At 38.4% G+C, this 24,955-nt stretch overlaps 2 protein-coding genes and 1 pseudogene across 7 annotated transcripts in view; 2 read left to right on the forward strand and 1 right to left on the reverse strand.

The window, feature by feature from the left end:
- Window positions 1–286: 286 nt before the first annotated feature.
- Window positions 287–1,722, forward strand: LOC131679975 (uncharacterized). The gene is made up of 2 exons (XM_058960718.1): window positions 287–1,172; window positions 1,225–1,722. Exons 1-2 carry the CDS (start codon window positions 1,047–1,049, stop codon window positions 1,720–1,722), a joined length of 624 nt encoding a protein of 207 aa, XP_058816701.1. The 5' UTR covers window positions 287–1,046.
- A 5,433-nt stretch (window positions 1,723–7,155) lies between these two features.
- Window positions 7,156–8,320, forward strand: LOC131679976 (large ribosomal subunit protein uL1-like; annotated as a pseudogene).
- An 8,118-nt stretch (window positions 8,321–16,438) lies between these two features.
- The window catches only part of LOC131682625 (choline/ethanolamine kinase), a 60,325-nt gene continuing 51,808 nt past the window's right edge, over window positions 16,439–24,955 (reverse strand). For 4 of the 6 annotated variants that reach the window (XM_058964268.1, XM_058964267.1, XM_058964270.1 and 1 more), the window contains 5 exons: window positions 24,527–24,900; window positions 24,266–24,436; window positions 23,937–24,198; window positions 23,270–23,443; window positions 16,439–18,261 (listed from right to left, as the gene is read on the reverse strand). In XM_058964268.1, the coding sequence (XP_058820251.1) occupies window positions 18,163–18,261; window positions 23,270–23,443; window positions 23,937–24,198; window positions 24,266–24,436; window positions 24,527–24,900 (1,080 nt within the window). In that variant the 3' untranslated portion in view covers window positions 16,439–18,162. The other 2 variants (XM_058964271.1, XM_058964272.1) reach the window with 2 other exon arrangements.

Genomic DNA, 24,955 nt, shown 5'->3' on the forward strand with positions numbered 1-24,955 from the left:
CTGATTGGTTTTCTCTTCCAAATTCCGATAAATTGTGTGAATAAGGATAGCGCAACTAATAGAAAAATGCAAAATGATTTATTATATCAAGTTAATTTCTGTTCTAGTCATAGCATTGTATTATTTACGTTACCACTCGTTTCAATAATTAAAATTTAAAAATACTGCTTATTAGTCTACACTATGGAGCATTGTCAAAGATCTAGATCATTTATTAATTTTTATTTTATATCATTTACTATTGAGGATTTAAAATCGACTTCTCCTGAATATGACCCTGTATTGTATTATTCCTCTTGTAATGCTATTCGAATAAAAAGTTATATTCCTGCTACACGATCGTTTTAAACGCGTATTCAAACACATATCAACACAATTAAGCTCTCACATATTTCCGTGATTTCCCAACGACAAATTAACTTATTCACAGCCAATTTACAACAAACTTTTTGCTGTGTCATTTTATGTTGTCATTATGTTGCGACAACTCATCGATGATAAACCCTACACTACACATTAAAGAGTCTGTCAAATGTCATTAAATTTATTTTGCTGTGTGTTGCGTCAAGTTGGTTTTATCGTTCGGTTAATTTAAAATGTTTTGCGTAATTCAAACAAAAGGCAGACGGAACAGCAAACCCCTAATGACGGTTGTTCCGTCATTATGGGTCGATCACAAATCCGCTTATTGGCCACCATCCGGCCTCGTTACACTTTCTCAGAATTCTGAGTCAGTTCCGGATAAGACTACGTGGAAGAAATCCAAAGCAAAGGTTTTGGGTCAGGCGACTTCATACAAGGAAGCCGAGATGGTAATGTCCAGTTTTCAAAAACTGTCAGATACGGAATGGACTGATGACACGGAGACACTAAAAATAGCAAAGCCGAAGAAAGGGAAGTTCGAGTGCAAAGAGTACAGTTTGGCGGCACCGGAACATAATGTAAGGTGGAATTCGTAAAGGTTAGTAAAATATACAACTTTTCATTATCAGGTGCCTGCTGTTATTTTGCCAAGTCGCAATACTCTACCCGATAACCTCAATTCAATGCAATATCTATTGTCCTCTACCACAGCGCCATCGTCCCAACTGATTCCGTCATCGGAAGCACAGTCATCGTCTTTCATTCATGCAGGAATGCAGCCAATGATCGAAACATCTGAATTCGTCGAAGTAAGTTGATGTATTATCAATTATCATTTATATTAATTACTTTTCTTTTCAGTTCACCAACACGCCTAGCGGCGAGGAATCTACGCTAATCCAGCTGCCGGATGGTACGATCGCTCGGGTTGTCGCTAATGACGCTGTTAGTGCCAATGTGGGATGTCCTGATTCGGCTAAGAGACACGCGGAACCTTGCTGTCAAATTGGAGACATATGCAATCGACTCGACAGAATCGAGAGGGAACTGATTTTATTGAAACATGTCCCAAGCAAGATAGACACGGTGTTAAAATTTTCAGCGGACATAAACAAATTTCTGATTTCGAGAACCCAAGTGGAGCAAGTTAGCATTCATCAAGAGGAAGACTTTTCAGCATGCCAGAATTATTTGACAATCAATGATAAACAAGATCTAGTAGCGCTGGAACAAAAGTTAACCAACAGAGATTTTGCTGCCAAGTTACTGCGATATTGCGAATCGTTATACAATTTGTCGGGGAAGAGGGGAGGGGAAAACAATTTTCAGAATGTTTTTGAGGAAGACAGTCTCACCTAACATATTACAAACATATTCCTGGAAGGGACAAACCCGGACAAAAAAGGGCGTTGAAGGTAGGACCAACGAGTCTTTTAAAACTACGTGGCCAAATTTTATACAATTTGTGTGTAAATTGGTTCGTGCAGCAGATTTTCATGCAACAGAGGAGTCAACACACAAGGCATTTTCAGAATTCCTACGCCAGAAAAATTCAAAGCTCAAGAGGTACGGAGGTCAACCTCAAAGAGATACTGTCCAAAAAAATATTGTTAAGATGGAATGTGCTAGAGATTCTTCATCCGAGAGTGAGTCATCTACGAATGACTCCGATGATTAAAACGATGTAAATTTGAATAGCTAGTGTCAACGCAGCTCCCAAGAAAGTCGAATATGCAATGTTGATTCTTTTTAATATTTGTTATCTAAATTTGTTTTGTGCTCGTCAGTATGAACATCTGCAAAGCCCATTTCTTTCAACGATTAATATTTTACATTGAAGTATAAGAAGCACTTGAAGCTATAAGAAGCAATGTTCAGGATTATAAGCAACGATAAGTAATATCTATTGACAAAATAAACTTTTCCTGCATCAGGATATTCGAGTTCTTTATTGTTATGGCACTGCGATATCCGCGACTGTGAACGCAGTGATGGTATCGCGAAATCGGTGAACTTCAGATTGACCTGTTGGTACTGTTGTATGTGTAACGACAGTATTGCTGTTATACGCATAATTGTCCCATAGAACATGGGACAATTATACGTATTACGGTAGAGTATAGGAGTAACAGTTGAGCTCATACCATGTCTGACACTCGCTGACCATTTCTCAGACCGGAGATCATGCCGCATGAGATGCACGTCATACATCACAGGAAATGCGATGGAATATGGTACAATTATGAGAGGAACAGAAGCTATATGATTGATTACGCGTTGAAAGTGGGTATAGCTAATTTTTTATTAATTCTGGTTTATCTACAATTCGATCGTGTTGTATATTTAAGTGTATGGTATTCAAGATGCTTGTTGTGTAAAGATGGTTTTAAATAAATTAATTATTTGTGTATTTCGATCGTGATATCCTATAATGTGTCAACGGTTGATAAAGGCTATTTAATTTCTTTTTCATATACAAGTAAAGGAGTATGCATCTTTATTTTATTGTATGAATGAGGGGAACGAATACAGATTTAGGTAGATTTTTATCATTTACAACAATAAATACCATTTTACATCGCACGTTTGGTAACGAATATATTTGGGGGCGATTTAGTTTCATTTTTGAAGCATAAATTTGGAGAGCTGATGATTTCACAGGTTTTTCAAAGTAATCGATTTGTGTTTTTAAGGAGCATCCGTGCAATGATGTAATGTTCGTGTTGGGGTCATGAACAATATAATCTATTTTTACCACCTCTAATTTTTTAGTTAGTATCCAGCAGTCGGACAGTCGTTGTGTATCGAGACAAAACATATTAAAAAGAACGCATGAATAAACTTCAAACTTCTCTTCCTCGAAAAATGATTTTACCTCACTATCAATTGTGATTTTATTGATATTTAGTTTCCTTTTCAGTTTTAAGTCTGATACTTCTTCGTCGCTGTAATATTTCATGTTTGATATATTCTCTTGTATTTCAACAACTCTCTTTGCTATTTGTGACAATGGAAGATGACCACTTCGTATCATTCGTTTTATAATGAAAAGTTTCGATTCGAAAGGATACGCGTCAAAAGTATCCAATGGTCCAAATCGTTGTACGTCGTCAATCAAATGGGTTAAATTGTGCATGTTACTACTAAACATCGATTTTCCATACAACGTTTTCACTCCGTTTAAAAAATCAACTATCATCGCACGTGCTACGTGATAGTTATTATTAGGTTTGTTCCAGTACACGGAAGTCACTCCCTGTTGCTCCGGAGCAAAAAATTCTTGCTCCTTTTCACTCCGATTTGCTACCAGAAGATGAAAAAGAAAAGAAGATAATACAGGAACGATTTTCTCCCTGTTTGCTCCGGAGTACTTCCAGTTTCTCCTGGTACTGGAACAAACCTATTATCCTGGTCATGTCGTGCGCATATTTGAATTGCACAGTAAAAATTAAGAAAGTGATTGTAAATATCTTTATGTTGGAAATATTTGTTAAGTATGACTATACTTGTATAGAAAAGAAAAGTTCTATACTCTGACCCTTTCCATCTTGTTAAATGTTCAAGACCACGCACGGGGCGTTTGATTTCTCTTGGCATTTTACATTGGACTAAATATTCACTGACTTCCTGCACTTGACTTGCCGACCATCTAGCTTTCATATTATTTAATGTGCCTTGTTTCCACCCAGTTAGTAAGTGTTTCATTATCCCGAGATCGATTAAATGCAGTGCGTCTCCGATAGGAAAATCCTTGACCATATCGAGTCCCTCTATTTCCTCCAGAACGCTTGTAAATTTATGATGATCTTAATACAGCTTTGTTCGAAAATCCTCATCGGTTCGTAGTGGAGCATCAATTTGGGGAAATATCATTTTGTTGAATTCATGAGAGTATTCTCCTTCGGTAACACATTTTAAACAAGAACCATATCCGTTATGACCAATTACACCTGGAAATATTTTAAAAATCAAGTTCATATTTATAAACTTAATTTTTTGTTGTTTTCAACTTGTAATCATTTTAAACTTAGTGAAAATCGTTCAAGAATCACATTATAATAACACTTCACAAGAGCATAACCGAAAAATGTAAGAAGGAAGCCGAAAAACAAAAAAAAATCGAATATGAGTGATTACATACATTACATTATGGGTGAACAATTACTGTGAAAAGCATAATATAAGTACCTCTCAGCATAGATCGGGCTGGTGTGTCGCAGACAAAACATCTTAGTTTTACTAAATTTTTTTCTCCATTTATAACTAGTCCCTCTCGTAGAACACCATTTAGATCATTTACAAAGGGTTGTAAAAAAACATTAACATCCTTTGGCTTATCTAAAACAATAGAAGAATATTAGTACTGTCATGATGTATTCCTTCAATTACTTACTTGATCCGCAAAACATTCCGACAACAAGAGGAGATAAATTTCGAAATTCGTGCACATTCACTAGGATTGGCCAAAATGCTGTGGAGGAACTTTTTGAAATAGGTAAACCGTCGATATTAACATTCAGCGATACATGGTGCCTATTTTTTTTACATTTGTTAGCATATTCTCTAAAGCCTGCCGTAATCCGTAATGCCAGTACTTCCCATCTAGCTCTGGATTGCAAGTGATGATAGTACTGAGTGGCGTTTTGACCAATGTTCTTGCATCCTTAGGTAAAATGTTATTCGGTACATGTGATTTCAGAATTTTTAATAAGTCATTTATTGCCACATGCGTTATTTGGTGTTCAATAGCCCAATTTTGCAGCTCCTCGCGGAAACCGCGCATGTCATGACTTTTTAGTTCCAACACATCGTCGTCAGAATCTACGAGATCTCGATTCTCCAGTAGAAAAGCATTGTTATGATGATCGATGGTATGCGTTTCTGGATCCGATTTACCAAATTCAGCTGTACCTTCGATAGATGGACTTTTATTCAACCTATGGTCAGTTGTGTTTATCAATTCATTTTTCTTTTGGCGGAAAGCACCATTCCTTCTGATCTTCCGCCAGAGTTCTCCATCAGTCTGTGGCTTATTGTACCGCTTCATGATAAACTTCACTGTCGTATGACGGGAGCGCATCTGATTACATTTTAGAATTAAAACATCGAATGTTGTATCTATGTTAATTAATCGTTGCATCTGTGAGTGACAACAGTATTTGTGAAGACAAATAATAAAAATATATTCAATTGTACAATGGACATAAATATACTCCAAAAACCTTGCCGTGACGTAATATTAACAAAATGCATATTTGTCCTAATACCAGTTGATACCATTTTGACATATAAACAAAAAGATTATGATTGGCAACATAAACAACTATTTCGAGACATAATATGTTACGAAACAACCTTGATGTGATACAGTTTCAATCAACTTTACAAGTGTAACTATATTGTGATTTTGTTGCAACATAATTCGGACTTAGTCATTTTGAAACTTGTAGCGATTTGCTACTTGGGTTTGTGCTATTCTCGGCTTACGCTTTCATATACTTTACATACAGACTGTATGATTGTCATCGTATACTGGATTCGGTACCGTTTCTTCATCGACTTGATGGTACGAGACTGCAGTGGTACCGGACGGATCTGTTACTGTTGAAACCTCTCACACTGAAGGTTCTACAAACAAAGCTGAAAGGATTGCAGACCTCATTCAATAATATGTACCAATTCACGGTAAACTCAAAGGCCAGTCAGTTTTCGGTAAGGCTGGAACGTCTAGAACCACTGTGGGATAAAATGAATGACTCCGTCGATGACGTAGCGGCACCTGGGGATAATATGGATACGGAATCGACCGTTAAGGATAGATTGCAGTTCGAAACCCGATTTTTTGAGTTGAAATCGTTTTTGCTCGATAGACTGAAAGATGACCCGGAGTCCTCGGCTCTAAATCAGTCGACCAGAATGAACGACGCAGCTCAGACACACGCGCCACACGCAAAGTTGCCGCAGATAAGTTTGCCAAAATTTGGGGGAAAATCGACAATCGGATCTTCCAGAGGTGCAAAAATTTCATTCTTTAAGAAGCCAATTGGAAGGAGAAGCGTTAAATCTCGTAAACACTCTACCACTCACCAAGGCAAACTATATGGTGGCTTGGGATATGCTAGTTCTGCGATACTCAAACACGAAGTTATTTAATTTAAGAAGAGGAGCTGCTTGAGTCGTTTGAAGCAATAGACGTTTCCTGTCAAAAAATTTTATTGGCTGAAATGCTTCCTTTTTTATCCCTGAGTCGAAATTTCATATTGCCGCGAGTTTTAAGTGCCTCTAACTATCGAAAAAATTCAAAAATCAGCGAACTGCTCATTTCACCCCATATGCTGATGCTCTATCTTGCATCATTTCCCCAATTTTTTACACCATTTGGATGAATTTCAAGTGGTGAATGAAAAAAAGATGCCAGATATCCAAATTTATCAGCAAATCTGCAGATTTTTCAATTACACTGCAGATTTTTTGCAGACTTCAGATATTTCGTAATACAAGGCCTTTATCATTAAATTTCATCGAGTATTTAACATTTCGGATTATTTAAAAAATCATTGCACTGCTTTCCTCCCTTAAGTGTCGTGCAGAAATTTGCAGACTTCAGATTTATACTGCATACTATTGCATAAATCGATCTGGCAACCGCGATACCACAATAATTCATTCAACACTGTCAAAAAGCTCAAAAACATCAGTCCTCAAACTGCAGTGGTAGACAGTAAACAGCAACACAGAGCAACACTAGATGTTCTCGTGTAGTAACGACTGATTGCGGATAGCTGTAGCAAAATGACGTGAGTATTTTTTTTTTAAATTTCAGTGCTCTGTTTATTGGTATGATTTTTGTTTATAACATTAGTTTTTTATCCTGCGTTTCAATTTCGGTAAAATAAGTATCAGCGAAATCGTGTATTTTTTCACAGTCAAATTTCTGGCTACACATGCCATATTTTGTATTTTTAGGTTATGATTACCTTTTTCCTTTATTTCTCATTTTAGTTTCAAAGTATCGAAGGACATTCTGTACGAGTGCGTCAATGAGGTGTTGAAGGGTGAACCATCTTCGCTTCCTGCAAACGGTGTAACTCGAGATTAGTCTGAAAACCTGGGATCCCCAAATGGAACAACTTCTCCGGTAGTCAAGTACGTGCATACCTAATATCGAACACTGGAAGTGAAATGCTTGTGAAATATCATTCACTTGGATTGCTTATGGGTACTGATGTCAGGAAGTCGCCTTGTTTTGGGGAGACGGAGCTGCGCTCAGGTTCTTAAAACAATTGAGAACATTCGGTACCGAAGGTGAGTTGTTGTTGGACAGATTTTCGCAGATGAGACCAGTTATATTTTTACTGTCCAAATGACTAATGAAGAATTTTGTAATTGTAATTGTAAATTTATTAGCTTACGATACCCTGTTGGTTACATATGTATACCTTATGAAAACTGTTAATATAATAACATTGGGATACTACAGAGTTACTGCTGCTAATTTCTAAAAGTGATTTTGTTTCTCTCTTTCTAGGATAAAGTACATTCTACGTCTGAAGTAAGTTTATGTTTTTGATGATCAGTAGCACTGCCATGAAACAAAATCCGTATTCCATACATCATAAATGATGCCATGGGTCTTAAGAAGATTAACAAGAACATCATGCTGGTAAAGAAGCCAGCCAAGAAGTATGATGTCTTCCTATCATCCAAATCACTAATCAAATAGATTCCCCGTCTGCTCCGCCCGGATCTTAACAAGGCTGGAAAGTACCCTGGTCTGTTGGCGTCCAGCGAATCGATGACGTAGAAGATCGACGAAATCAAGGCAACCAAATCAAATTCCAGATGAAAAAGATCTTGTGCCTGTCGGTTGCCGTTGGACACGTCAAAAAAGCACTGGCAGAACGTTCACTTGCTGCACATTAAATCTTCAATGGGAAGTTCCCAACGGCTGTACTAGAAGCATCAGCAAAGGTTGCTTTTATGTACGTAAAATTGTTACAAATTTGACTCATTATTCGTGACACATGTGCAATAAAGCAATGAAACCTATCTGCTAAAGTTAATCAATTCTTATTCATGTTGAAAGAAAGCCTTTATTTTTTTGAAAATATCCTCAGTGAATGTGGTAAAGTTATTCCATTTACTTCTAATCGGTAAAGATCCTTTGATTTTTTTGTTTCTAATTCCCAGGGGAACAAAAACAAATACATAGCAATATTGTTTTATGTTGATGATTTCTTAACCCCTTATTATCTAGCTATGTTAAAACTTTTAATTATTTATACAATACTTTGTGATCCCTCGTATGCTGGCTGTTGGTTTTTCATTACCAGCTTTAGCACAGTGCTGGTAGTCTAAGCTAGAAAAACTCTAGTAAGAGAACTGCGGAGAGAAAAACAGCATTGGCCTTCAACACCCAGTTAAGCTCAGCCGGAAATGAACTGGAATTCTGGCTGGTTCCAGTTCGCACTCCGGCTCCAGTGGCACAACCGATGCTAGTTATAATCGTTTGTGTCACTGGAGCCCGTGTGCGAACTAGAACCAGCCAGAATTCCAGTTCATTTCCGGCTGAACTTTACTGGGCAGGTGATAGTATTTCTGAAGCTCCGATGACACGAATTTTTAGTCAATTTACTCTGAAGAACTCTACCCAGTAAAGCTCAGCTGGAATTCTGGCTGGTTCTAGTTAGTATTCCAGCACCAGTGACACAACCGATTCTAGTTGGAATCGGTTGTGTCACTGGAGCTGGTTTACTAACTAGAACCAGCCAGAATTCCGGTTCATTTCCGGCTGAACTGCTACCTAGCCTGTAGACAACACAAACATGTGTGCTATTGGTTGGGAATTATCTGCCCGCCAGATAGCGCTTTGGAACAAATTGTGTTTTCCTCCCATTTCATTGAAAGTCGTAGCAACGCGCGAGAGGATTAGCTAGTTTTAAATTAATACGTAGGATCAGGCATAGCATGGTTTGTAAATCGATTGCCTTGGACGCAGTTCTACTCGGTTTGAGTCCCGAACCCGAACATAGGGTGAAATGTTTCTAACCCGAAAAAAGGGCGAATGACCCTAAGGTTTTTAAATCCTCTATAATAAAAAAAATCAGTTAAATCCTGACAACCAGTGACCGTTATTTGGGTGCCGGTTAGATTATATGCAGAAAAAATGAAAAAAGCTGAGTTGCCTGAAAAAGGCAGGAAATAAAATTAAACTCTACCTCGTTCTTTGATTTGCTGCAATACTTGATAACGGTGAACGGCCAGTGTTTGACGTCAACTTGAATCATGAAATCGTCGAATTCGCATACCATTTAACAAAGAACATTGTGTTTCGTAGGTACATCGTAAAAGGACTCAGCTAGGTTTTGTCCGTTTGGCTAGGTTGGCTTGGTCGATGGCAATTGAATATTGCAAGATAACGTGATCTGAGTCGGCAAGCTTGTTTACATGGTACTAGAATCTAAAAGCAATTCAAACCAAGTTCCTTGTGCTGAGTGGAATCAGTCCAAGGAACAAGATCTCCGAAACTCAGAAAAGTGAGGTTAAACATTTTCATGCAAACATTGTTAACAAAAGCCAAATTTGACAGAACAAAGTTCACTCAGTTATGAATGAATGTAGTATCGCGATTCACCACTTCATTCGAAGTGTTCCCGATAAAATTATACAAAATATACTGAACAGTGCTGCCGAAACGCATATTTTGCGACTCACCATTCTTGCTGTGGTGAAAAAAATATTCAACATTCTTGCAATTTGCAATTTTTAAAATTTTATGAAAAATCTAGGAATCTTCCTAAAACCCTCATTCAAACGGAAATGTGTATAAAAATGTGAAAACTATCGATAAAAAATAAGAAAAAGGGGGGTCAGGTCGGACGAGAAAGGTCTATTGTGAAGTCTCTTGATCACATCGTCTCCCAGCCAGCAGATTATAAGGGCTTACTGTTGCTCCACATGTTAAGCTCGCGGATTGACAGTTCCTCAAGAAGGAGTTGAGAAGATCTGTCTTCATCAAGGGAAGACGAGACACTTAAGGATTTGACAGATTTCATGCGTAGGAGAATTCGAATGTTAGAAGCTATATCGACTAAGCAAGAAACAATCAAGAATGATTAAGCTCAAATCAGCAAAAGGGAATTCCCACTATCGATTAAAATATGCAATGCTGCATTTCAAGCATCTTCGTCCAAGGGTTTTTTTTCTCTCTGTTTATTTGACACGGCTCAACGCGTTAGCATAACTGAGCCGGACATCTTTTAATATTTTACAATATGTAAAAATAAAGAATTAAACATTATTTATTTTTTACTCGTGCCATCTTGTTGACGCAGCTTGCTGCAGCGTGTTGAGATTCGTTTCCTTGGCGGTGAAAAGTTGTTCGCCGAATCTTGAGGGTCATTTGGTCTGCCTTCTTTCTCGTTGTCGTACTCGTCCATATCCTCATCGGTGCTACAGCATGCGTCACGATCGGTTGGTCTGGTTTGTGCTTTAATCGTATGGGTCGCTATTGTGTGTCCGTTCTCTTCTGATTTCGCTTCATTGTTGTTGTTGCTGGTTGTTGGCTTAGAGACATTAAACGCGATCGTTGTAGAATTCATGTTTGTTGCTTCTTGATCCGGAGAAGCTGGTTTTGCAGCTGTTAGTGGTTTAGCGTAAGATGGTTGTGTGCTGATTTCATTTGGATTTGAGTTTTCCTTAACAGTTTCTACGCAAGGTTTTCCGAGGTGCAGCTTCTTCGTGCAGAACTGGCACGTAGGAATTTTCCCTGGGTACGTGACTAGTGATGTCTGTTGAATGAGAGCATCGTCCCTTCCTAACACTGTGAAGCTTAAGTAAGAGGGAATTGGCTTGGTCACACGCATTCTCACCACACGAACACCGTTAGGGATGCCCGGGAAAAAATTCCTCCATGTATCATGTGTTACGGAGTCTACTTCTCCGTATTTTTGCAAGCATTTTTTAATCGCGCCGTCAGGGGTACGCGTAGCCAAATCATGGACCCGAACTTCTACAGCGCCGTTCTCGATGTATACGGGAATGCTATATTTAACATTGCCGCATTCGGCGGTGTGCTGCATGTTGTTTCGCGAGGCGAATGACTCAGCTTGGTTAATGTTGTTGAACGAAATCAGCACGCAATGTTTGATATGATGCATTTATAGGGTTTTCACTTCAGCCAGATTGAGTTCCATCTGCACTTTTAATAACTGTTCCACTTCCCGAATGGCTGGTCTTACGGGGCATTTTGAAAAATCAACAGCAACACAGTTCGGCCGCATCTGTGTTGCTTTTTGCTGGGCACCGTCACTCATCACTAAATCGCACAGTAGCTATAAGCTATTGTTATATGGACTGCTTGTGTGATAGGCACCGATTGATTTTTAGGTAGAATTGACTGTTTCACTTGCGCGGGACGATTTTTTGCTTCTGCTCAGGGCGAGATATGAAGACAAACTGACGTCCAAAGGTTGTCCGGCCTGTCCAGAAATCCATCCGTTGTATCAGTGTTCGGTTTTCAAGGGTATGCCTACACACGACAAGGAGAACTTTTGCGAACAAATTCTCTATGTCGCAACTGTTTTAGACGTGGACACCAGGTAAAGGAATGTTCCTCCAAATACACGTGCCGAAAATGCAAGGGCAGACACCACACGTTAGTTTGTTTCAAGGATGACGGTAAACCGAACAATTCCAATACAAGTTCCAAGGATTCTTCTGATAAGACGGCAGAGGAGGGATTTTGTAACAGTAGTAGCAACGTAAATTTAGTAGCTGTACAGGTAGTAAGCTGTAACTCTGTTCAGGTTCCTATAACGGGTGTGATGCTTCGTACGGCTATGGACGAGTCCGGATGCGAGTACCCGGCAAGGGCATTGTTGGACTGTGCGTGTAAATGCGATCTGGTCTCTAAAAGGTTTAGTACAATCCTCAAATCAAAGAGGCGAACAACAGATTTGGACGTAATCGGAGTCAATGGGAAGGTAGAAAAGGTTACCAACTACGTTGTCGTGAACTTTCGAGTTTCTGATTTCCAAATACCAGTGGAGCTCAACATACACCCTCGCTTTTCCACGATTATACCGGGTATTTCAACGAACACGAGTGGAGGGAAAATACCAGAAGGACTTAAGTTTGCGGATTCTTCATTCTTCGAGTCGCATCAGGTGGATCTAATACTCGGAGGAGGATCATTTTTCGACTTCTTTTGTACTGGACAACGCATATCTCTTGGGGATACACTGCCACTCTTGGTAGAGTCTGTTTTCGGATGGGTGGTCAGTGGAGGGTATCCGGTTATGCACAATAATCGTAAGGCGGCCTGTAATATCGTAATTTCGGACAGCTTGGAGGAACTTTTGGCCCGTTTCTGGCGATGTGAGGAGATTAGTATAGATAACACTTACTCGCCGGAAGAGATACAATGCGAGGACCATTTCAACCTTTCAACGAAAACGTGACGGCCGATATGTTAAATCACTCCCGAAGCACAAGGACACGATTTTGAGGCTCGGTGATTCCAGGACCATTGCATAGCGTAGATTTATACAGATGGACACACGACTCCAGAGAAATCCGGGTTTAAAACGTCAGTACTACGAATTTATGAATGAGTACGAGCAGCTTGGACACATGCGGCTAGTTCCGGCAGCCGATGTAAATAAAATGCAACGTTGATACCTGCCTCATCATCTAGTTGTGAAGGAGTCCAGTGCGACAACTCGTGTTAGGGTGGTATTTGATGCATCATGTAAAACAGCATCCGGCGTGTCCTTAAATAATGCACTGCTCGCGGGACCGGTCGTACAAGACGATCTGCGAAGTATAATCCTACGATGTCGAACACAGTTGGTGATGCTTGTCGCGGACGTGAAAAAGATGTTCCGCCAGATAAGCATCAATGGTAGTGATGCCCCTCTTCAGTATATATTGTGGCACTCAAAACCAGAAGCGCCACCTTCAACTTATGAGTTGACCACCATCACATACGGTACAAAACCAGCGTCGTTTTTCGCCACCCGGACATTGAAGCAGCTTGCTTTGGACAAGGCGAATAGGTTCCCATTGGCTGCAAGGGCAGTAATGGAAGATTTTTACATCGACGATGCCATCATCGGTACCAACGATGCAGCATTAAGGATTCAGTTGGACGGGCTGCCGAGAAGTGGCAGTCTTCGACTTCAGAAATGGGCATCGAATTACCCTGAAGTGCTAGAAGGAGTCGACGCAGATGACTTAGCGATATCGATAGCAGACGGAATAGAGCTGGAACCCAATCCAGCAGTCAAAACACTTGGTTTAGTTTGGTATCCTACCACAGATGCCTTTGCTCTTCAGATTCAGGTTCCACAAATTACAATCGACCAAAAGCTCACCAAACGAATGGTGCTGTCTTTCATAGCCATGTTTTTCGATCCTCTGGGTCTCATAGGCTCAGTAATAACCACAGCGAAGGTGTTCATGCAGATGTTGTCGCGGCTTGAAAATGAGAATCAGGAAAGGCTTGATTGGGATTCCAGTTTACCTGCAAGGGTGGAAACAAATTGGTGCGCATTTCATGAACAAATTCCACTTTTGAAGCAGATTCGAGTCGATCGAAGGGTGACGATTTCAGAAATGCCAGGCATGCAAATTCATTTTTTTCCGACGCCTCTCAGAAGGCATACGGGGTCAATCTATACATTCGGTCTTGGGACTCAGAAGGACAAGTTAAACAGCGTTGGTTGCTTCTAAGTCCAGAATGGCTCCGTTGAAAAGTCAATCTATTCCGCACCTTGAGCTCTGTGGTGCTTTGATGGCAGCTGAATTATACACAAAAGTAAAGGAAGCAATAAGATTCACGGGCGATGCCTATTTTTGGACAGACTCGACGACAGTCTTGCAATGGTTGCGTGCTGCACCCACAGTTTGGACAACAGGCATGTGCCTGGTAGTCAAAATCCGGCAGACCTAATATCGTGCGGTATCTTGCCGGACGAAATAATCCTGAATGCATTTTGGTGGGAAGGTCCGGCTTAGCTTTCCATACGTAGTGCGATGTTCTACGGAGTTTAACAATTGGTATTTTGCACGATATTTCAACTACACAATTTTGATAAGAACAACGACATATTGTCAACGTTTCATCAGAAATTTTCGCATAAGGTATCAGACAGGCTTGTTTCTGAGGCCAACCATAGAAGCGTTAACAACTGAAAAACTCCGGAAAGCAGAGCAGACAATTGTCCATCGGGTTCAAATGGAAGCGTTCGCGACGAAGTACGAGGCACTGCTCAAGGGAAGACCGGTATCGAAGCTATCACCATTACGTTGGTTCCATCCTCGCTTGTCTTCCAATGAAGTTATTCATATTGGCGGAAGACTTCGGAAATCTTACGAAACCGAGGAAGCTAAGCATCCAATGGTGCTTCCAGCACGGTATCACATCACCAAGCTTTTGCTGAGGCACTACCATGAGAAGATGCTACATGCGGGAGTACAACTATCGCTAAGTGCAATTAGGCAACGGTTTTGGCCTTTTGGGTGGTCACAGTGTCGCTAAACAGATTGTCCACAAGTGTATGCGGTGCTATCGAGCCAAACCAACTACCATCCGACAATTTATGGCATAGTTACCCACTCCACGTGTCATTACAGGTCGACCTTTCACTACAACAGGGGTAGATTACTTTGGTCTGATCTACATTCGTCCAGGATATCGTCGATCAGCCGTGAAAGCATACGTGTACGTGTTCGTGTGTTTCGCAACGAAGGCGGTCCACTTGGAGCTGGCGGGCGCATTAACTACTTCTTGTTTCATTCAAGCACTTCGAAGGGTTGTGTCACGGCGAGGTAGGTGTGCAACCATATTTTCGGACAATGGCACCAATTTTGTTGGAGACAGGAACCAACTAGCGGAGCTCATCAGTAAGCTGAAAAACAAGCGTTGACTGCCACCAGTTGCTATAGAGCCAGGTAAACTCGTCGTTGTGCATGAGGATAATTCGCCACCTAATGACAGCAAAAATTGAGCAGAGAATGGATAGTCATTGGCTTGACTGTGAATGCATCAGAAATCGGCAACTGATAACACACACTATATTAACAACTGCGAGCTTTTCCTTTTCCGCGCTCGGTGAGCGTCTTCAATTGCGACAGTTAAAAAGTGGACAGCGTCGAAGCTACAGGCACCAGTCAGCTACATTTGCCTACAGTGTGTGCAACGAAGGCGAAATTTTATTTTCATGTGACTAGTTATTAAGATTGCGAGCAATAAATTTATATTTAGTACGTGGTGTTTTGAATACAACGTGCGTTGTGTTATTTCGCACCTAGTCACATCCAAGTTACTATTTTAACGGTGAAAGTACTTGGTAAAGTCCGTTTAATATTCCAACGGTGTTTGAACATTTACCCGGACCAGTTTTTACCGCTCGGACTAAAGAACCAGTGCAACAATTAAGCAAACAGTAAGAAGTATGTAGTTTTGCTTTAAAAACCTAGTCAATATCCCAGTACCGAGATATTCATAGGGTCAATGAAATCGAAAATGAATAGAAAATGATTGAGCAGCTCGACTGCTTGAATGAATCATGCAAACAAAAAACTGCGAATTAAACATAGTAGGGCATGATTTGAGATTTGTTCTTCCTTGAAGTTTAAAGCTACCTGGTGAAAATTTGCAGCTCTGGTTCTATGTGGTCATTTTCCTTACCCCTAATCATACCACTCCCCTAATCCTTCCCACCAGGGAAATGAAAATGAAAAGATTTTTGCTTGCGCAAAATAAATTCACGACGTTAATTTTCGAGTAACGCCATTTTTTCCAATTTTTGAAAAGCTAACATAGATAAAAATACAGTGTAAACAATACACGATAAACTACGTCTACGCAAATTTTTAAGAGAAAATACCCAGTGCGTTATATTCTACAGCGTTTTTCCGTGATGCAATTTGATCTGGAACACCCTTTACGATCGCGTGGTTTAATTTTCTTCTATAAAGGATACGTACTACATACCCCTTCTGCTTCCTATTCTTGTCGGGTTTATTGACATTCCTATTCTTGTCGGTGATATTGCATTAAAATATAAACTTTTTCCGAATTATACTGATGCACGTTTATTAAGATAATTGCAATATATAAAATCGCTTATAATAATTTATGTTAATTGGAGCACTAAATTTATTAGTATATTAGAAATATCATCAGATTATGATTTGATTGGGCCGCCTTTTCGATATGATATAATCAAAAGCATAGCTAGTTCACAGACTTACATTTTAAAAAATAAACATAAATTTCACATAAAATAAACTTTTATTTACTTTCTCTGCCTATTCACATCAACCGCTAAAATGATTTACAAAAAAACTATATATAATCTTAGGATCCGCAACATAAATAAACGTTTCTGTTAAAGGAATGAACTTCAATTCGTCGTTCACATACTGGTTTCATCTGATTTTGGTGGGTTATCAAAAAGTTTCCAAACCCGATCTTAGTAATTGAAATATGGTTTTGGAAAGTTAATCAATAATATCCATATGAATTATCGTTGGAAAAAATTAAATATATTTGTTTTACAATAAAGAATCAAATGAAAGCTAAATTAACTTCCGGTAGGGGCGTTATTATTTATATTTAGGCGACCGCCTGAAGCTCTAAGAAGACTTCGCCTGATTTCCATAACGATGTACACTCAGTGTTCTGCGCAACTTCCGAATAGTTAAACAAAATAATTTTGATAGATAGTTTTGCTTTCCGAAATACGATAGTGTATTTATTTATGAAGTTGGTAAAATAAAAACAAACTGCGAATTATGTTGACATCCATTATCATAAATCGAATCGGCATTTGGTACATTCCAATATAAATCTGATGTATTGATTTATTAATTTGATTACACTTTTGGCTTTCACTGTTGTTCCATCACATCGTTTTCCTATAATCTCTCACAATGTTTCATTACATTAACAATAAGTTTTAAGGTCGAATGGCCGATATGTTTGGGTCTAGTCTCATAGTCACTACAAAATTTATAAGAACGAGATTTATTGAATCAATTATAGGTACTATAACATTTAATGGATACGTCGCCCATCTCTAAGGGTCGTTCGGGCTCTTTTACGAAGCCTACATTCAAATTCATTCTAAACCTAACTACGATCAGTCATACTTTCATTTCCATTTTCAGAAGTCTCTGGTTTTACAAAAACTCATTTACATCTAAATTCTTATCACAATATAAACTAAATAGAAATCGCTAATATAAATCATACCGCAGGAGAGAGAAATAACTCAAGTAGCTATGGGAAAGTTGATACCTATATGAAATTTTCAAAACAGCACTTCACACTGGAAATATTTTAAATTTAAATCATCGACACAGGTATAAAGTTACATTGTTATACGATATCTTAGAGCTTTCAATGATCATTAATTAGTCACTAATACTGGTACACTTAGTCATGACTCGTTGCTTTGGTCGTTTAACACAGTGTTTGCAAAATATAGCAGTAATACCTTCCACCTATGACAAGACGAGGCAATCATCACTATTATTTTTCCCTGTTACCCATGTGACAAAAAACTAGTTTCAATTCGGTTCCACTGTTGTTGTGACTGTGACTCATCTCTTTACCACACTGGAATTAATCGGCAGACGGTTATTATCATTCATTCTACCAGACCAGCCTTTCTATTCGCGCACGCCAATATTCGTTTCGTTTGCAGTAAATTTAACAGGTGGCCATTAAGTACGCAAGGAGATGTGTAGAAATGTAGGTTGAGCTTCTCATTAAGGCTCCATAGAGTTTCATTTGTCCATGTCCGGCAAATTTCCTGAATTGCTGATCAGCTCGGAGTACAGTTTCTTATGGCGAACGTATTGATTCAGTCGACAAATAGCGTATTCCTATTGAAAGAAGCAAAAATAATTAAAATTTAAAGTCAATTGTAGAATTAATATTTATTCTTCACAGAATATTTATATGAACGTATCAACCACCCAAATCTTTCCTCTTTCTCTTTAAATTGATTTGGTGAAATTTTTACAACGCGTGGAACAATATATCATATATATTTCTCAACATTTTTTAGGAGTCACGTCAAGAAAGATCGATCATTTTTAGACTCTGACGCGTGCTTAAATGTTCAACATGTTTTAAGAAGTACATAGACTGCCCATAATCGCAAGTCAGTCTCATGTTCTGTGGGATTCCCTATCTACATGGGACTGACTTGCGGTTATAGGCAGTAAAGGAATTATTTAATAATTTATTTCAAATCCTACACGGAAAGCCATTCAATGCGAAACAATACGCAACTAAGCTTTGTTTTGTCTATTTTCTCGACACTGTATTCTGTTTTTTTTTAAATTTGCCGATTTTACGATAAACATTTATTTAGTTTACAGAAGTTTTGTAAAATTTTACCAAATGCTTTGTTACATCCAAAAGCTGTATTGTAATAAATATTCCGTGTAGTAATTTTCTTGTCTCGAAACGAGCATAGTACAATATATGAAATAGTTCTATATATACGAATTGTAACAAACTCTGAGCATAAAAGAAACGCAAAAATATGCATGTAATATTTTGTATTGACGATTTTTCGTAATAGGTTCTGTTATAACGCTTGGCTCGTTAATAGTTGAAATAACAAAAAAAAATATAACAGAATTTCGGCATTCTAACAAATTTGTTAAAGTTCTCCCACGGTCAAAATAGCTTGTATTACTTATTATATATCATCAATGGCGCTTTCTGTTTAAAAACGAAAGGCTTAATGCAGTAAAATCTTTCTACATCTTTGTCATGATTGCATACATGCTGGCTGATTTTTTTTTTCTAAAGGCAGTTATTTGACACGGTTCAATGCATTAGCATAACTGAGCCGTGTGTTTTTAAGTTTTTACAAAAGCAAAATAAAAAATAATAATAATGTCTGTCTGCCAGATCTTGTTGATAATCGGTACTGCTTGCTTGCAATTCACGGTCAGAGGTTCTTATTGATTTCTTGTTCTTACGGGCCGCTTTTGGAAATTCGTCTACATCGGTATTTGGTTCTTTATCGGTGATGCTAGTTATTGGTTTGAGAGCTGTTTTCGTGGACGTTGTCCCTTCATTATTGGTTAATTGGGATATTATTTTTGGTTTATCTGTAAGTGGTGGATGCTGCTTGTTAGACTTGCCTGTAGTAGATGAGTTTTGACTAGTTGCATCGGCGCATGTTTTTTTCGTTGGACTGTTTGGTTACAGAATTAGCATCTTGGGGTCTGCACGGGATATGTGATCAGCGTTGTTTGCTTATAGATTACGCCATCCTTCGGTGATTTGCATTCGATAGTCATGAACGAATCGGTTTAGTCAGTCGCATCCCCACAATACGAACGCCGTTGGAAATACCAGTGAAAAAATTTCTGCAAGTGTTATAATAGATTCTCCGTACTGCGTCATAATTCATTGAATGAAATCTTCCCTTGTGCGCAGTGCCAAATCATGGATACGATCTTCCACCATGTCGTTTCCCATATACACGGGGTTTCTAGTTGTTCCACCTCCTAAACTGTGGGTCTAACACGAGTTTTGTCAAAGTCAATCGAAATTATGTTATCCCGTACAACGGACACTTTTTTTTTGTAAACTCATTTCACTGTACAGCAGGGGGCAACCATACAATACTGTTTGTGCACTGGATATAGAACAAAGCGCTGGTTAGCTTCATTGGTGCCTATTAGGTTCTACACTAACCGACAAAACCCCACAAAATTAGTCAGCTGAACATCGTTTGACAATAATCGGTGGTTCGTTTACGTGAGTTCGAATTTTTCCGTACTGCGTCTTAATTCATTGAATGTAATCTTCCTTTGTGCGCAGGGCCAAATCATGGATACGTTCTTCCACCATGTCGTTTTCCATATACACGGGGTTTCTAGTTGTTCCACCTCCTAAACTGTGAGTCTAACACGAGTTTTATCAAAGTCAATCGAATTTATGTTATCCCGTACCACGGACACTTTCGTTTTTTTTTGGTAAATTCATTTCACTGCACAGCAGGGGGCAATCATACAATACTGTTTGTGCACTGGATATAGAACAAAGCGCTGGTTAGCTTCATTGGTGCCTATTAGGTTCTACACCAATAGACATAACCCCACAAAATTAGTCAGATGAACGTCGTTTGACAATGGTCGGTGGTTCGTTTACGTGAGTTCGAATTTTTCCGTACCGCGTCATAATTCATTGAATGAAATCTTCCCTTGTGCGCAGTGCCAAATCGTGGATACGATCTTCCACCATGTCGTTTTTCATATACACGCGGTTTCTAGTTGTTCCACCTCCTAAATTGTGGGTCTAATACGAGTTTTATCAAAGTCAATCGAAATTATGTTATCCCGTACCACGGACACCTTCGTTTTTTTTTGGTAAACTCATTTCACTGCACAGCAGGGGGCAATGATACAATACATTGGTGCCTATTAGGTTCTACACTAACCGACATAACCCCACAAAATTAGTCAGATGAACGTCGTTTGACAACAGTCGGTGGTTCGTTTACGTGAGTTCGAATGCAACAGATGAACACCCGTGTTCAAATGCAACAGAACAAACCACCGAGAATTGTCAAACATGAACTTTATTCATCATGAGTTCATCCGTAACGTCATCTTGTAGAACTCAATAGCGTAGCGATTTTTTGCTTCTGTTTTGTGTGAGTTCAGAAGATAGACTGACGATGCATAAAATAACACAGTGAGTAATTGGTATCAACGTGAGATATAAATTTGATAGCTTTCTGTTATGATTATCTGATCGGGTATACCACCACCAGAGTTACAAATATTCAAATTCACTGAATGAAAATTGATCATATTCAGTAGCATTCATTTTCAATATTCAGTGGCGCTACCGAAAATGTCAAACGAACCAACTGCTCATTCATTCAATGCAGATTTTCATTCGTTTCCGATTATTGCAATCGTGCATGCACGACGTGGGCGTGCAACAACGAATCAAACGCATCGAAGTAGGCACTGGCACAGTGTAAACGATGATAATTATTACTTCACATGCTTTACCAGCATTTACAAACATTTTCATTGATAATTGGTGAAATATTATTGTACGATATTCAATTGAATGAATAACGTAGATTTTTGAATGAATATTTTTTCTATTCATCACAAGTCGCATCACGTTCATTTTCAGCCATCAAAAAATAGCTTCGATTACTCTGACTACCACCACAAATTACAGCCATTCAGGTTATAACAAAATCTGTGTCAACTTCAATAAACTTCCGAAATCAGTTTTTCACTATTGCCAATAAGAAATTGCTTGCTAAGCATGTTCACATTTTTTAAGAGCCAGTTTTTAAAAAATCCGTCGCGAGTCGTATTCATATTCTCCGATTTTGGTGGAATTTTTAAGCATTTGTTTGTGCATATGTGGGATGGACTTCGATCAAATATTGAACTATAGATTACTACTTTGAAGGTCCGAAAAAATTGGTCGAAATTTGAAAATCTCTCTAACTCTGATCTAACTTGATGAAATCAAATTCTGTTTACTTTTTCTGGAAGGACTGTGGGAGGGATTTGAATTAGGATATAATTTTTCGATTTGTGATCGATACATTGAAAAGCATTCATATTGAAAAAGTGACAATTCTAAAAACGGTATAGCTCTTTGCAACAATCTAATTGGGTTATTAAATGAAAAAAAATATCCTTTTATTTAATAAACCGATAGAATTCATCTTTCTAAATATAACAATATGTATGTTTAATCTTTGAAATTTCAGATTTTTAATTAATTTTATAAAAAATGCAAACATGTCCTCGTTTGACGCTGTCGATCTTTCCTAACAGTGAATTTAGCCACATGAGTTAGCATTTTTAACCGTTATCCCAGCAAAAGGATAGGGATCAAAGTAGTTCAATGGAATGCGATAGTTTTTAGACGATTTTCAGGATGTTGTTTTTAAGGGTTAACGTCAGCTGCATCGGGAAAAATTAAAAAACAGCATAAGGCTTAAAGACCCAATTGATGGTAGGTTTATATGAATGAATTTTACAGAATACTTAGAACTATAAGCTTGTGGTAATAACTTTTTAGGGTGTCTTGAAATTTGCGAAACATTGCATTATTTACATATTCTTCGTACTTTCCATTCATAGTAAGAATATTCAACAAAAGTGGACAATCCATCATAAGCTTCTGAAAAGCTTAGGCATGTCAAATTTGTTTCACCTTCTTTAGGTGTTAACTTTTTGTAACAAATCAGGTGTTAGTGGGTCATATTGACCCCGATTTCGAACTTAGTTTTAAGACACATTTTCAACCAAATCTATATGAATTGGTACTTAAATTGTTTGTTGGAGTGCGGGACATCCAAAATCGGTCGTGTCATGTACAAATTTATTATACCCATTCTCATTTTTGTTTTGTTTGTGTTTATTTTAGTACCAGTTCATATAGATTTGGTTGAAATGTGTCTTAAAACTGAGTTCGAAGTCGAGGTCAATATAATCCGTGCATTTTTTTGTACAGCCCTTCAGGAATGAGCGAAAATTTTGAATTCTATTGAAAATCGTTGCTCACCATGAAAGAGGAAAATTCAAGAAATTCTAAACTTCTAGGTGCAAAACTTAAAACGTTATCGCACTTTGTAAGTTAATTTGGGGTCATATTGACCCCAACACCTAAAGAAGGTTAAATTTTACCTTTATATTATTTATATTATTTTTATAATAAAATAAATATTATTGCTATGGGCCTGCTACTCCTATAACATAAATGTAGGTTTTACTATCTTTGGCAGATTCTTGTTTTCTAAGAAAGATTTTTATTTTATGTAAGATCATGGTTATTTCAAAGCTATGTTACAAATAGATTAAGTTCATATCCAATCATACATACCCAGTAGCCGAACTCAATCTCCTGATACACATTTACAATTGACCAGAGACTCCAAAACAGGTGAGAAGCCATGGTGAAACACTGTACTTCACGGCGTATCTTTGCTATTTCCGCATCAGTTGAAACATGTTCTTCGCCGATGAGGTGCTCTAAATATACTGCTGTAAACTTATCCTTAGGACGATTAATAATTGAAAAGATAAAAAATTAGACGCTTTCAAAGATGTAGCTCAATGAGGTGGAAATGTTTAATTTGGCTTTCAAGCAACATGTATCACTGCATGTCTAAAAAAAAGAAAAGAGAATAATTACTTGTGCTCTCGCATATGACGTGAGTTGTTGAAACAAAAAGCAATGACCTAAAGTGACAACCTAATCGTTCTCCTTTCAGCGGCCACCCTTTTTGCTACACCGTGGTGTATACTGAACTGAGCTCAAGCAAATTACTCAATCCATGCAAGAACATCAGGTCACTTCTAAGTTTGATGACGAGAGGGAGAATGCGCATTTATGGTTTGTGGGACTAAGTAATCTGCACTGTAAAAGGCATTATGATCAACGACAATTCCATGGTTCATGATGTATATTTTTTCAAGTTGACACAGTAAAAGAACAAATTCAATATTGTTTATTTGTTCGTTTACCGGCCGAGACAGTGGAGACTTACCTGTTGCTCTTTAGTTGGATACTGCTCCGGTTTGTGGTAGAAGTAAGGCGATTCTGAGTTAGTGTAGTCGAAAGTCCACTCGAGAAAATGATTAGCCAAATCAAATCCCCGGTAGTTGTAGGCACAATATTCGAAGTCAATAACCATCAATTGCGGCTCACCATCACATGGCTGTTCCGACAGTGCTTGTGAAGTGCCGCTAAGTACCGAGTCTCTCGTGTTGTCAAGCTCATTTTCAAAGTTTTCATCCAATGAACGTTTCCTGAGTTAAAATCGTTAAAAAATCGTTCTGTATCTGAATAAATCATATAATTTTTGAAAGACCTTACCTTGAATTTATATCACAATCAGCGGCGCCAGTCGCAAAGTCACCACTAGTCAAGGCAGCGCCATTCACCTTATTACTATTCGAACCAGTTTTGCTGCTAGTGGAATTGGAAATTAGAATTGAGCTAAAGTGTGAGTCTAACTGCGCGGATTCGTCGAATTGGTCCAGCGTGCTGAAAATTTTGGGCAGTTTGTTATGACTAGATGGCGCGTGCATTATTTAGCATGTCTACAGGCGAATTATGAACAAATGGAAGACTTACCAGAAACTACCCATCACAGGAGATTGGGGGAATTCTTCCCTCAGTAGAATATTACCTTCCTGTAGATCATTGTGAGAAAAAACAACTGGATGTTCCTCGGAATCAACTAGCGATTTGAGCCACTCAACTTCCGCGCGTAAATCTAGTTGAGTTATAATGTCGGCACCCGCAATGTGTTTATTTCCGTTGACTTGATCCTTTCTGAAATCGTTCTGCGTCGCTTCAACACTCTTCAACCAGCGATGCATCGTATTCCACAACCAAACTGGTTCCTTAGATACTGGAATATCCAAACTGTGAACGGCAGCCATTTTTTCTGCTATTTTCAACGATATCTTTGGATCGCTTAATTCTGCAGTCGTCAGAGCACGCGCCTTTAAAAAAAATCAAGCAGTTTCAATCTAAGGATTATTTTCCAAAAGAAATCAT

The sequence above is a fragment of the Topomyia yanbarensis genome, chromosome 2 (genome assembly GCF_030247195.1).
Source record: "Topomyia yanbarensis strain Yona2022 chromosome 2, ASM3024719v1, whole genome shotgun sequence".
Lineage (NCBI taxonomy): Eukaryota > Metazoa > Arthropoda > Insecta > Diptera > Culicidae > Topomyia > Topomyia yanbarensis.

What these genes read in the sequence shown, in the direction of transcription:
- LOC131679975 (XM_058960718.1), top strand. Translation starts at nt 1,047, where the DNA reads ATGCAATATCTATTGTCCTCTACCACAGCGCCATCGTCCCAACTGATT. An exon ending in AAACATCTGAATTCGTCGAA is followed by an intron (nt 1,173 to 1,224) that starts GTAAGTTGATGT and finishes TTTTCTTTTCAG; the next exon opens with TTCACCAACACGCCTAGCGG.